General features: G+C 59.1%; 1 protein-coding gene across 2 annotated transcripts; it reads right to left on the reverse strand.

Annotated features, from left to right (window-relative positions):
- Positions 1–1,333: 1,333 nt before the first annotated feature.
- On the reverse strand, positions 1,334–11,093 carry LOC111157417 (zinc finger protein 319). Of its 2 annotated transcripts, none has more exons than XM_022518800.1 (2): positions 10,843–11,093; positions 1,334–8,671 (listed from the first exon to the last, which is right to left on the reverse strand). In XM_022518800.1, the coding sequence occupies exon 2, from the start codon at positions 8,417–8,419 to the stop codon at positions 6,644–6,646; it is 1,776 nt and encodes a 591-aa protein (XP_022374508.1). In that variant the 5' UTR covers positions 8,420–8,671; positions 10,843–11,093; the 3' UTR covers positions 1,334–6,643. The 2 variants fall into 2 exon arrangements, with proteins under 2 accessions (XP_022374508.1, XP_022374509.1); XM_022518801.1 differs by lacking the exon at positions 10,843–11,093 and adding an exon at positions 9,930–10,030.
- Between the last annotated feature and the right edge of the window lie 491 nt (positions 11,094–11,584).

An 11,584-nucleotide genomic window follows, 5' to 3' on the forward strand; every position in this document is an offset into this window, starting at 1 on the left:
ACAAGGAGATAAGCTGTGTCACTATTGTCTGATAATGTGGACAGAGCCTGCCCTACAGACTCTAGGCTGATTTTAATTTCTTTTCAGGATGGAGGTGATGGTTACTATCCTCATATTGAGGTGAGGGACCATGGCATCTGTCTCTCTGTCCTCAATTGTGGGATATGCTGACAACAGAGTGGGAGCATGGGGACGAGCGGGAGCACGGAGAGTGGTAAACAACAGAGCCCCTTCCTCCCTGGGGGCCTTTCGAGAAGGTACTCATCCTCCTGCCATTTCATGAGGAAAGAAACTCTTCCTTCCAAACCCAGCAAGCAGTCCCCCTGGCCTGAACCTCGGGAAGCCCCTGGCAGAACCTCTTGGGGATGTCAGAGCCCCATTCTGCAAACCTGAGTGCCTCCTCCAACATGACAGCTCAGAGAAGAGATAGATTTGCCCAAGACCCCCATCACAGCAGGGATGCCAGAGTCCTGGCCTTTGTGGGGCTGGGGACTGCAGGAGAGCATACCTCAGTGTACCAGATGGAAGCAGGTGCCTGGGGGGGGGGGGTTTCCTGGCCCTGCCTCCTTGATGCTAAATGAATGGGCAAGGCCCTCTGGGAGTTTGGCCCTGCAGACATTTGAGACTTACCCGGACCCATGCTGGGTGCAGGAAGGACACAGACCAGATGCCATCCCTGCCTGGGAGATGTTTCCAGTCCAGGAGGAGGAAGGCAGGCCCAGTTGGTTTGAACTGGAAAGCAGAAGGTGAGAATGTGGGCACACCTAGACCATGTTCCTCAAGTCCAAGACACCATAAATGGTAACCCACACCAGCAATGGAATTAGGTTCTTGCTCACCAATTGTACACTTAATCCTGATTCCACAGACCTAAAAATGGGTGCCCAAGAATAAAGGAAATGCGGAGTAGTTGAGCATTAACAAGCCTGACTCAGGATATACTTTTTAAAATTAATTTATTTATTTTTAATTAATCTCTATGCCCAACACGGGGCTCGAACTCAGGACCCCAACCAAGATCAAGAGTCACATGCTCTTCTGGCTGAGGCAGCCAGGCACCCTAACACTTTCTATTTTTTAAGTGCAAGACAATGTATTAAACACTTTGCAGACACCATGAGGTGGGTAATTTTAGACCCAGTTTATGGGTGATGAAATGGACTCAGGGAGATTAAGTGCCTGGCCCGAGGTCACACTGCTGGTGATTGGCAGAGCTGGCAACCAAAGCCTGCCTACCTGACCCTTGAGCTTGCACACCACATTCCACTGCCTTCCCACTATGAGAGAAATACAAGCCAAGAGTGGGGAGAAAACCCAAGGGGGCTTCCTGGAGGCGGGGACATCTGATAATCCCACCCAGAGGCCAAGAGATGGGAAGAAGCCCCACTCCCACCTAGTCTGGGTCACTGTCTCCTGGCCTCGAAGTCCCTTCAGCCTCAGGGAACTCCTTACTCAGCATAAATAGATCACCTTAGAAAGATTTCTTATGTCCGCTACCTTGGGGACAGTCCAGCCTCCATGGCCTCACCCACAGGTTTTCCTGGCCAGGCCTCCAATCCACGTCCCTAGCCCTGGGGCTCAATGCATTACCCTATACCAAACTCCCCACCAGCCTCCTTGCTGTTCTGAACACCCGGACTCTTGCCTGCCTCCTCACCTTTGTTCAAAGCCTTCCTCCCACCAGAAATCCCTTCCCCATCTCTTCCTACCCAAGTCCCACCATTTCTCGGAAGGCAGCCTCTCTCAAGTGCTCCCTTCTCCCCGCCAGTCTTCCCCGATACAATAGAACAACTCCTAGCCTCTGGCCCACAGTTGGCTCTAAGGAAATACTGCACTTGGAGGTTTCTTTTATCTCTCTGAGTGAACAGGGAGGCTTAAGAATGGGGCCTGGGGCCACCTAGGAACCACACACAGATCTGGGCTAAATGAAACAACTACTACAAAGTAATAGTTGTGTTCATGACAAAGTAACACACAAAACACATCCTCACCCAGGGCCTGGGGCTGGCAATGGGGATGGATCAGGGGTGAGGGGAGGGTCAGGGAGGACTCACGCTTAATCTTTTGTGCTAAAAATCTGAAGCTTTGACATTTCTGACCCTACCTTTTGATACGTGAAATCCTCAAACCTCTCTCCTCTAAAGTCTTAGCTGTGTGCCCCTGCAGCAGCAGCTCAGGGATGAACAAAGGCAGGAACGCAGACCTAGGTTGAGGAGGCACGCACAGGGAAGAGGGAGACCCCACAGGCACCCCCTATTCCCACCCCTCCTGTTGACCTCCTTCTCAGGACCCCGAGGAGAACTGGGCATCCCGGGCCTAGAATCTTTGTAGATTTGTGACAATTAATAGGGCCACGGCTTTTCCCGGAGGCATGACCTTCAAGGAACAAAGAAACACCCCCCATCCACCTTTGAGGATGGGATGTGGACTTATCACAGCCCAGCCAGGCGCAGCCTAGGAGGCCCCGGGCCAACGTCCAAGACTGGAACAGCCCGTGGGCCTGTCAGGCCTGCTCTGGAGGAGGAATGAGGGAGGGAGGTGGGAGGTCAGGATGGAGGACTGGAGACGCACAGAAAACTTCCACAAAGGTGTCTGAGGAGGCCTCTGCGCAGATGGGGAGACAGAGCCTGGTGGCTTTAACCCCTCAAGGAGTCGAGGGCCCACCAGAGGGCTGGCCACCCCCTCTGCCAGCTGGTGAGGAGCTTTCCTACCCCCTGGTCGGACCGGAAGCCAGCACTGGGCCCCAGCACCATGGCCAGCCACTGTGCCCGGCTTCCTGGGCCGCAAAGAGCAGGTTGGAACCAGAGCCCCAGGCCTGGGAGGTTCAGAGCCCAGGGCTGACCCATCCCCTGTCTGTTCCCTACCAGACCAGCCCCCACAATTCCAGGCCTCCTTCATCACCAATGTGTGGCTTTGGTCAGCCAGAAGGGACTACTCAGGTCTGCCCAGCCCATCTCCTGGAGATGGTAGGAGGCTCTGACCAGCAGGTGGAGGGATAGGGGTTATGAGTGAGGTGTCAGGGTAGGGGTTAGGAGAGCCCCGACATTAGAGGGAAGAGTTAGGGCAGCCCCTCTGGCCTCTGACTTCCAACTGTTCTGCTCTCCTGAGTGGCCACCATATTCCCTACCCTCCACATAAGCCATTTCACTGTGCCCTCACCCTAGAGTTGCCAACTCCCAAGTGGGAGGTTTCTGTCCACCTCTCCCTCTTGCTCCGCCCCATCAGCGGTCGTCCTGATGTCAAAGCTCACCCCAAGGTCCCACCTTCACCCTATGCTGTCAGTGGTCGGGGCAAAGTGTATGATGCCCCAGAGACCAAAGGAGGTGGTATGAGTTTACACCCTGCATCACAGGGTCCAAAGTCCCCTCATGAAAATGCTCAGCTCTACAAGAGGGAAACTCACATCCACCGTGGGACGCAGGACATTGTGGGGGCTCCTGGGCCTGTGGGTGGGCGGTGATCAGCTGCAGCGGACACCTGCTCAAGCCAGTCTGCACCACTCCTGCCGCTTACAGCTGAAGCCAGGCTGAGACAGGAAGACCACAGACTGGAGGCCAGGAGAGGGAGGGAGAGGAAAAGGAGACACAGGTTCATCCTGTCACCTTCCCAGAATCAGAGTGTCAGGTCTCTAAGGACCCTTAGAGATCAGGGTGAAGACCTCTGCTTCAGATGGGGAACTGAAGAGGGGCAGGTAACAGGTGCCTGGGGTCACTTTTTATCAAACGGCTAGGACTTGAACCTGAACACCCAGGCTCCCAGGCTCCATTCACTGCCCTGGTTTGGTCGCAGACTGGAGTGCAGAGCTGAGGGCCAGGTGGGAGCTTTGAAGAAGAGAGGATGGAGACAGAGCAGAAGAAAGTTACTGAAGGCTCCTGGTGAGCTCAGCCCCGCCCCACCAGGGCTCCTGCCCCAGGCACACAAAGAAGACCATCATCCATTCAAGAAGGCCAACCTGAAGCTATAAAACACATGCTAGTGCTTTCCAGAAGTCTCTTCAAGGTAGGTGGGTTTTGTCTGAGGTCATGCAGCTAGCAAGGAAGGCAGGATTGAAGCCTGGCTGGGCACAAGGGGCGCTGGGTGTCCTCCGGCTGACAAGTGGACGCCTGCAGTAAGGGACCGCATGGCTCCTCAAGGGAGGTCCTCGCAAACATGGGCACACACAGAGGGAGTAGGGGAGTGTGGGGTGTCTTGGCCTTTCCACTAGCCTTCTGCACCCAGTTTTGAAGCCCCCCGTGGCATGGGCAGCTCCTCATCCTCTTGACTTACTACTCTCCCCACCCCCACCTCCAAAGTAAGGGGCTGACCACCCTCCCCTGGCCTGGGTAGGCTGTTTCTCCCTCTCCCGCCATCTCTACCCCTGCCTTTGAGAAATGGAAGGAGCCTGAGTCGCAGCTGGCCCACTGGGGGCCTGGGGCAGGGGACGGAAGAAAGGCAGGTTGGAAGGTGGAGAAGGGAAGCGGCTAGCTGGACATGCAGATGGATGGCCACGGGAGAGTGGGGCAAGAGCAGGCAGTCCTCTGGGTCAGGGCTCCTGGCTGGGGCCACCACTGCGCTGAGCAAGCCCTGGTTTCCCACAAGGGCAGAGCCACCATTCAGGCTTTGCCATGCCAGGCTCCCGGCTTCTCCCCATCCACAAGCTGCCCATCCCTCCCAGCCTGGCTCCCTCCACCAGGGCGCAGTTAGACCTCCAGCAGGGCGGGAGGCCGCCCGCTCCTGTACCCCTCTGTCTCTCTCTCCATGCCCCATCACTCCCCAGGGGAAGAATGACCAGAATGAGCAGTGCTTTGGTCTGTGATGGTCAATGTCTTTACTTCTAAAGCATACATTGGACTCACTATATATTAACATCAAAAGGGGCTATCTAAAATGGAGTCATTCTTTTTAAAAATCCAAATTTTCACATTTTTATATAAGATCCAAAATGACATGAAATTAAACTATACAATGTTATGAACAGTATAACAACTGCTTTTAGAAAGCAAAAGGAAAGGGAAAAATTAGCAGTTGGGCCTGTTGTCGGCCTGGGTTCCATGTCTTTTGAGGCATTGTGACTGAGAGCCAGCACCGAGGGGAAGGACCAGCCCCTCTCTGCAGGCACAGGAAGGGAGCCCAGTCCCAGAGAGGAGGCAGATGTGGGCTGTTCAGCCTTCTCAAGGTGAGAACGAGACAAGGCAGGCCTCCCTGTTCCTCTGGGCCCTTGGTGTGGGCACTGATTAAAGTCTTTCAAGACCCACGCCCAAGGAGGGCTGGAAGAGGGCGGGGCAGGGGCACAGCTGGGTTCAGAAGAATCACTTTGATAATAAAGGTCCTTTGGGCTTCCCAAGGGCCCCCACCCCTGCTGGCCAGCAATCTCAGTCAACTCCAGGCACCTACTGGCTCCCTTAACAGCCCCTTCCTTGGCCTGCTCCCTATTGCTCTGGGCACCCCTGACTCCATGAGCGCCCGTGGGCAGGGAGAAACCTACAGGGACCCCAGGAGGACCCCAGAGAGAATCTCTGGCCTTGGAAGTCAGTGGATAATGTCCAGGGCACCTTGGCAGCGAAAGACCCCCGGGGTCCAGGCCAGGAGCCAGACTGATGGGGAGGATCCCAGGGGCTGGGAGAGCACTGTGGAGTCAGAGTCCTTTCACTTCCCCCACCCTGGGTGCCCAGGCCCGGTCTTAGCCCAGAAGCAGAGCTGGGGCAAGCTGTTTGGGGCCGCCCTTGACACTTTGGTTCACACATTCAAGGGGGAGGGCACTTGTTTCCGTCCACTGGTAAGATCATGGACTTGGCTCTGCTTCCTCCCAGGCACCAAGGTGGTCTAACAATCCCCTTCTTTCACATCAGTAGTTCTGTCAGGCCAAGAACACACTCCCCAGAGCTTAGAACCATGCTGCAAAGGTAGGAGGGGCGCTTTCTGTATAGCAGGAGCAGCCCTCAGTATGAAAGCTGCCTTTCCTCCTCTCCCCGTGGACGGCACTGTCCCTGGCTGAGTGTGTCAAGGGAGAACTTCTCTGCCTCCTCCCTTCTGGCGAGGCTGATTCTCTCCAGGCCCACCCCGCTCACAGATGTGCAGCCCTCCCGTCTGTCTCCCTGTCGGAACCTGGGAGGCCACACCGGCCCCTAGCTGGAGCAGACGGAGAGGCCTGCAGCTCAGGCTCACTGTCCGCCCTTCCTGGTCCCCAGGACTACATCACGAAGCCGGCCTGCTCCCTCAAACAGCGACTTGGAGGATAGCTGCCCTACATCCAGCCCACAAACGGGATCTAGCCCTTCTCCCAGGCCTGACCACGACCATCCTCTTTCCTACCCCATCTGGTTTCTAATTAGGCTGAAAAGTTTGGGGAGGTGGGGCTGACACCAATCCCTCCTTGGGGTGGATTGAGACAGTCCACTTGACTTCCAGCCTGGTTCCAGGCCCCCAGAGATAAGGGAGGCTGATGGCTCTCAAGTAAGGGAATCCTGTAATGGGAAAGAGGTTTGTGGGATCAGGGCCAGCCACAGCAATCTGGCTCCCCACACCCTACCTCCAGGCGGGTACCAGGAGTGCTGGGCACCCCCATCCAGCCTCTGCCCATACCCTCCGGCTGCGGAGGGCACAGCGGGTAGAGTGCGGGGCAAGGGCCGTTGGGGGCGCTCGGAGGCGCGCATTTGGGCGGCACTCAGGGCAGGCAGGCAGCCACCTGGTAGGCGCCCTCGGCAGCCGCAGCGGCGGCACTGTGCTGGGCGCTGTGCTCCTGCAGCAGAGCCACGTCCAGGAAACGCTCGCCGCACCACACGCACTTGAACTGCTGCTCGCGGGCGTGCACCCCCTGGTGCTTGTTGAGATGCTCGCGCTGCTTGAAGGCCTTGTCACAGTTGGGGCACTTGTAGGGCTTCTCACCCGTGTGCACCCGCCGGTGCCGCTGCAGGTCAGACGCATACTTGAAGCGCTTCTCGCAGTCCGGGCACTTGAGAGGCTTCTCGCGGGCCGGGTCGCAGCGGTGCTGCACGAACTCAGACGACGAGAAGAAGCGGCGCTCGCACAGGGTGCAGCGCAGTGGCTTCTCGGCGGCCGAGCAGTGCGCCAGCTGGTGCTTCTGCAGGGCGGACGCGCGCTTGTAGGCCTTGCTACACACCGGGCACTTAAAGGGCCGCTCGGCCGCGCCCGGCAGGCACTTGTGCCGCAGCAGCTCGGCCGACTGGTCGAAGCCCTTCTGGCACACAGGGCACTTGAAGAGGGTCTCAAGGGTGTGCACGTGCTGGTGGTAGAGCAGGTGGCTGGGCTGTCCGAAGCCCTTCTCGCACAGGCCACACTTGAACGGCTCCTCGGCCTTGTGGGTGCGCCGGTGGCGCATGAGCGCGTACTGTTGCTTGAAGCCCATGGGGCACAGGTCACACTTGAAGGGCCGCTCTGCGCTGTGCGTGCGCTCGTGCTGCCGCAGGTCCGACGGCCGCTTGAAGGCCTTCTGGCACTCGCCGCAGCGGAACGGCCGCTCCCCGCTCGGCGTGCACGGGTGCTGCAGCAGCTCTGAGGACTCCTTAAAGTGCAGCTCGCACACGTTGCAGCGGAACAAGTGGTGCTCGCCCGAGTGCGCGTACATGTGGCGCACCAGATGCGAGCGGTGCTTGAAGGTCTTCTCGCACACGGCGCACTTGTACGGCCGCTCCGAGCTGTGCGTGCGCTTGTGGTGCACCAGGTGTGACGACTGGCTGAAGCTCTTGTCACACAGCGTGCACTTATACGGCTTCTCGCCCGTGTGGATGCGCTCGTGCCGCGACAGCTCCGACAGGTGCTTGAAGGGCTTCTGGCAGATGGGGCAGCTGTAGGGCTTGTCGGCCTGCTCGCCAGGGGCCACGGCGGGCGGCGGCGGCGGTGGCGCAGGGGCTGGGGGCAGGGGGGTGGCGGCTGCAGCGGCTGCCGCGGGTTCTGCCGCCTCCGCCGGCTTGTAGGTCTTCTCGCAGATGGAACACTTCACCAGGCCGCTCGTGCCGCTGTGCGCGCTGTGGTGCTGCGCCAGCGACGTGAGCAGCGAGAAGCCCATCTTGCAGACGCCGCAGACGAAAGGCTTCTGTTCGGCCTGCACACACTGGTGTTCCAGCAGGTCCGTGGCCTGGTGGAAGATCTTGAGACACTGCGTGCACTGGAAGGAGCGGTCGTGGCCCGCCAGACACTGGTGCTCGTGCGGGCTGGACAGGTGCGCCAGGTCGTGGCCACACACCCCGCACTTGGGGCCCGGCTCGCTGGCCGCCTGCAGGGGCGCGTGCTGCGGGGGCTGGAGGCCTGGATCTGGCTGCAGGAGGATGCCGTAGACCGCACAGCCCAGGGGGTTCTCTGCCGAGCCCGGGGGCAGGGTGTGCTCAGCCAGGGCCGGCGGGGGCTCTGCGTGGTGCTGAGGCTGCGGTGGCTGCGGCTGCTGCGGCTGCGTCTGCGGGGGCTGCTGCCAGCTCTCCGACATGCTTGGGAAGATGAAACAGGGTTTGGAGAGTAATGGCTTCAGTTTCCCGCTTAAGGCGATCAAGCCCAGGGAGAAGCTGCCCAGGATCAGGTATGGACCAAAACCTCAGACAAGGCACAGAAGAGGGACTGGTCAGACAGCCCGAGGCATTAACCTAGGCGGACCACAAGGCTCTGCCTACAGGCTGGCGTGGCTCTCTGAAGCAGGGTGCCCTCGAGGCCGGAGGGGCTCTGCCTTCCCCGATGACTGGCTCTGGAGGGAAGAGAAAAACCGTGAGCTTCACAGAGAGATACACAGCTGGTCCCTGGACCCCTCTCCCCATTCTGCCTGCACTCACCAACACTGTGGACACATCAGGGAAGAGAGAGGAGTTCCGGGCTGGAAGACCCGCTCTCTTCACACAAGACCAAAGAAGTTTGCTGAGGGCTCAGCCCCTAGAGCAAAGAGAGCTTCCTGCCTCCCCAGCCTCCAGCCAGCCCTCTTTAGTCAGCTGTCTCTCAGATAAGGGTCTGGGATGATCTGCCCCTAATACCAAGAAGTCATAAATTCTGCTCATGCTCCAAAGGAAGAGGGAGGGCCATGACGTCCAAACCAATTTCAGCAACTTAACTTTTTTTGCAAATAAAATTCTTACTTGGAAGTCCAATATGTTATTAGATAAAAGCAGAGAGGCACTGGTGGAGGACACCCCAAGGCCTTCCAACTCCTTTCCCCTGGCTGCCCTGAATCTCAACCCAGGACATCCCTGCTCAGGGTAATAGCCCGCTGGGACGGAGAACCAGGCCTTCTAGACCTGAAGCCCCAATGGCAAATGGCCTCAGGCAGCCAATATTTAAAACAAGTAGAGGAACTGAGGACCATTTCAAAAAACTTATTTTGTGGGGTGCCCGGGTGGCTCAGGTCGTGATCCCAGGGTCCTGGGATCGAGCCCCGCATTGGGCTCCCTGCTCAGCGGGAGGCCTGCTTTTTCCCTCTCCCACTCTCCCTGCTTGCATTCCCTCTCTCACTGTCTCTCTCTCTCTCTCTCTGTCAAATAGATAAAAAGCTTTAAAAAAATTATTTTGTGAGGGGCTGACCCACATCCCTCTCAACTATCCCCCAGGCCCTCCATCCTGACCACTGACCACGTGCCTATTCTTTGTCCACACAACTGTTAAGATGGCCTTGCAGAGACCTGAGCCAATGTAACAATGATTGGTCCATAGACCCACCCAGCCTGGAGGTCTCCACAGCAGAACATCCTGCTCTAGTTATCTCCCAGAGCACCTAAAACTCCTAAATCCTCCAAATCACAGTGGCCAGGCCTGCAGGAAAAAGTAGGCAATCAGAAGTTTCCCTTGGCAATGTGGAAAGAAGCATGCTAAGCACAGAGCATTTCTCCTCTTCCCAGGACAACCTGGAAAAGACAACCTTTCCGGAGACGACTGCCTTCCCTTGCTCCAAGTCTCTAACATTTTGGGTAACCAATGGAAGGTAAAGACCACCCATCCCAGGCAAATCTCTAACTCACCACTTTGTGGCAGCAGAAGGTAATGACAGCGAGAGGGAGGAACTTTTAGAATTACATGCAACCGACTTTCAGGTTTCCAGATTCTCTGCCTCAAACATCGAAAAGTTTCTAAGTTTTCTCCTGAAGGAAAAAGGAGAAAAAGGGGGATGCCTTCAAAGGCCAGCCCTGCCTCTAACTGTCTGCCCAAGAAACCTAAGAGTCAGACCAAAAACTGTCACCCACAGCACCTTCCAGGAAGGAAAGAAGGAAAGGAGCCCGGCTCGGGGTGGAAGCAGCAGGTTGCATGAGCAAGAAGGTAGGAAGCCTCCCCAGGAAAGAGGGAAGAGGGGCTACCCTGAGCTCAGTCTAGGTCCGGATGTGCCAACCCAGATGATTTTTTCCCTCCTCCAGCATGAATGGCTGCCAGAACCAGGGTTCCAGATCCTGGGCCCCCAGCTCAGCTGCCCACCCTGCCCTTTCCAGAGGTGTAGCCCCGAGGCCTTTCTGATCGTGCCGCAAAGAGGAGAGACTAGGATAAGGGAGGCAAAGAGAGGCCCCCACCTGCGCCCCACGCCAGCCCTTCCTCCTCCCTGGGAAACCGAATGAAAGGCGATCACCTCCCTGCCGGCAATGCCAGCCTGCCCAGCTGGGCTGCCTCCTGTCAGCCCTCACCAGGAATGGCCGGGCCGCTACGGGCCAGAGGAACCCGCCCCGCAGGCGATTGGGCCCGAAGAAGGCCCCAGGGCCGCAGGCTGGGCCCGGTTAGGAGCTACGCGCCCTGGCTGGCCTGGGCCGCCCCAGAGCTCAGGAGGCCGCCGGGTCGGGCCGGAGGTGGAGAGGGGGAGGTGTTGGTGGCGGGCGGGCCGGCTGGGTAAGGGGTGCGGCGGGCGCGGGAGTGGCCCCCAGACGCAGCCCCGAGCGCCCCGCCGCTCACCTGCTCCAGGCCGCCCGCGGGGTCAGGCGCGGGGCGAGTGGCGACCGACTGCTCTCTCGGCCGCCCCTTTATTCCGGCTCCAGCGGCGGCGGCGCGGCCTACGCACACTGCCAATCCCCGGCCTCGAGTAGCGGCGGCGGCCGGCCTGGGGGCGGGGAACCGGCTAGCGGCGGCCGGAACCGAGGAAGCGACGTGCGTGGCCGGAATAGCGGGGCCAGGGCGGAGGAGCGCCGGGAGGGCGGGCGGACGGACCGACGGCCTTGCAGAGACCGGCGGACAGGCGGGCGGCGCGGGGGCCAGGGAGGCGGGGCCGGGGGAGGAGCGGCAGCCGGGGCGGCGGCGGCTGCAGAAGGAGCGGGCGGCACGGAGCGAGGCCGCCCCCTGCCGGGGACCCCGCGGCCGGGCCGGGTCGGACAGTGGGGCGTGCGGGTTGGCTCTCCAGTTGCCTGCCCTGCACGCCTCAGCTGACCCAGGGAGGGCGCCCCGCTTCCCACCAACCTGCTCGGCCTTAGGGGAGGAGGCGCGCCCGGCCCGCGGCCCGACGCCCGCTCTTGAGAGGAGGGGTCTCCTAGACCCTCTGATCTTCTGGAACTGACCCGCCTCTGACTAATCAGCTTGCTCTTAGGAGACGGGCCCCCGAAGCTCGGACCCTGGACCGGCTTGAGGAGGGGTGTCCCGGACCTCTGATCCCGTCTGGGCCTCGAGGGCAGTGATCTCCGCTGGGTCTAGGGCGCTGACCGCT

The sequence above is a fragment of the Enhydra lutris genome, unplaced genomic scaffold (genome assembly GCF_002288905.1).
Source record: "Enhydra lutris kenyoni isolate GAN:26980312 unplaced genomic scaffold, ASM228890v2 scaffoldscaffold54, whole genome shotgun sequence".
NCBI classification, from domain to species: Eukaryota; Metazoa; Chordata; class Mammalia; order Carnivora; family Mustelidae; genus Enhydra; species Enhydra lutris.

Excerpts from the sequence above, each read along its gene's own strand:
- LOC111157417 (XM_022518800.1), bottom strand. The coding sequence starts at position 8,419 with ATGTCGGAGAGCTGGCAGCAGCCCCCGCAGACGCAGCCGCAGCAGCCG.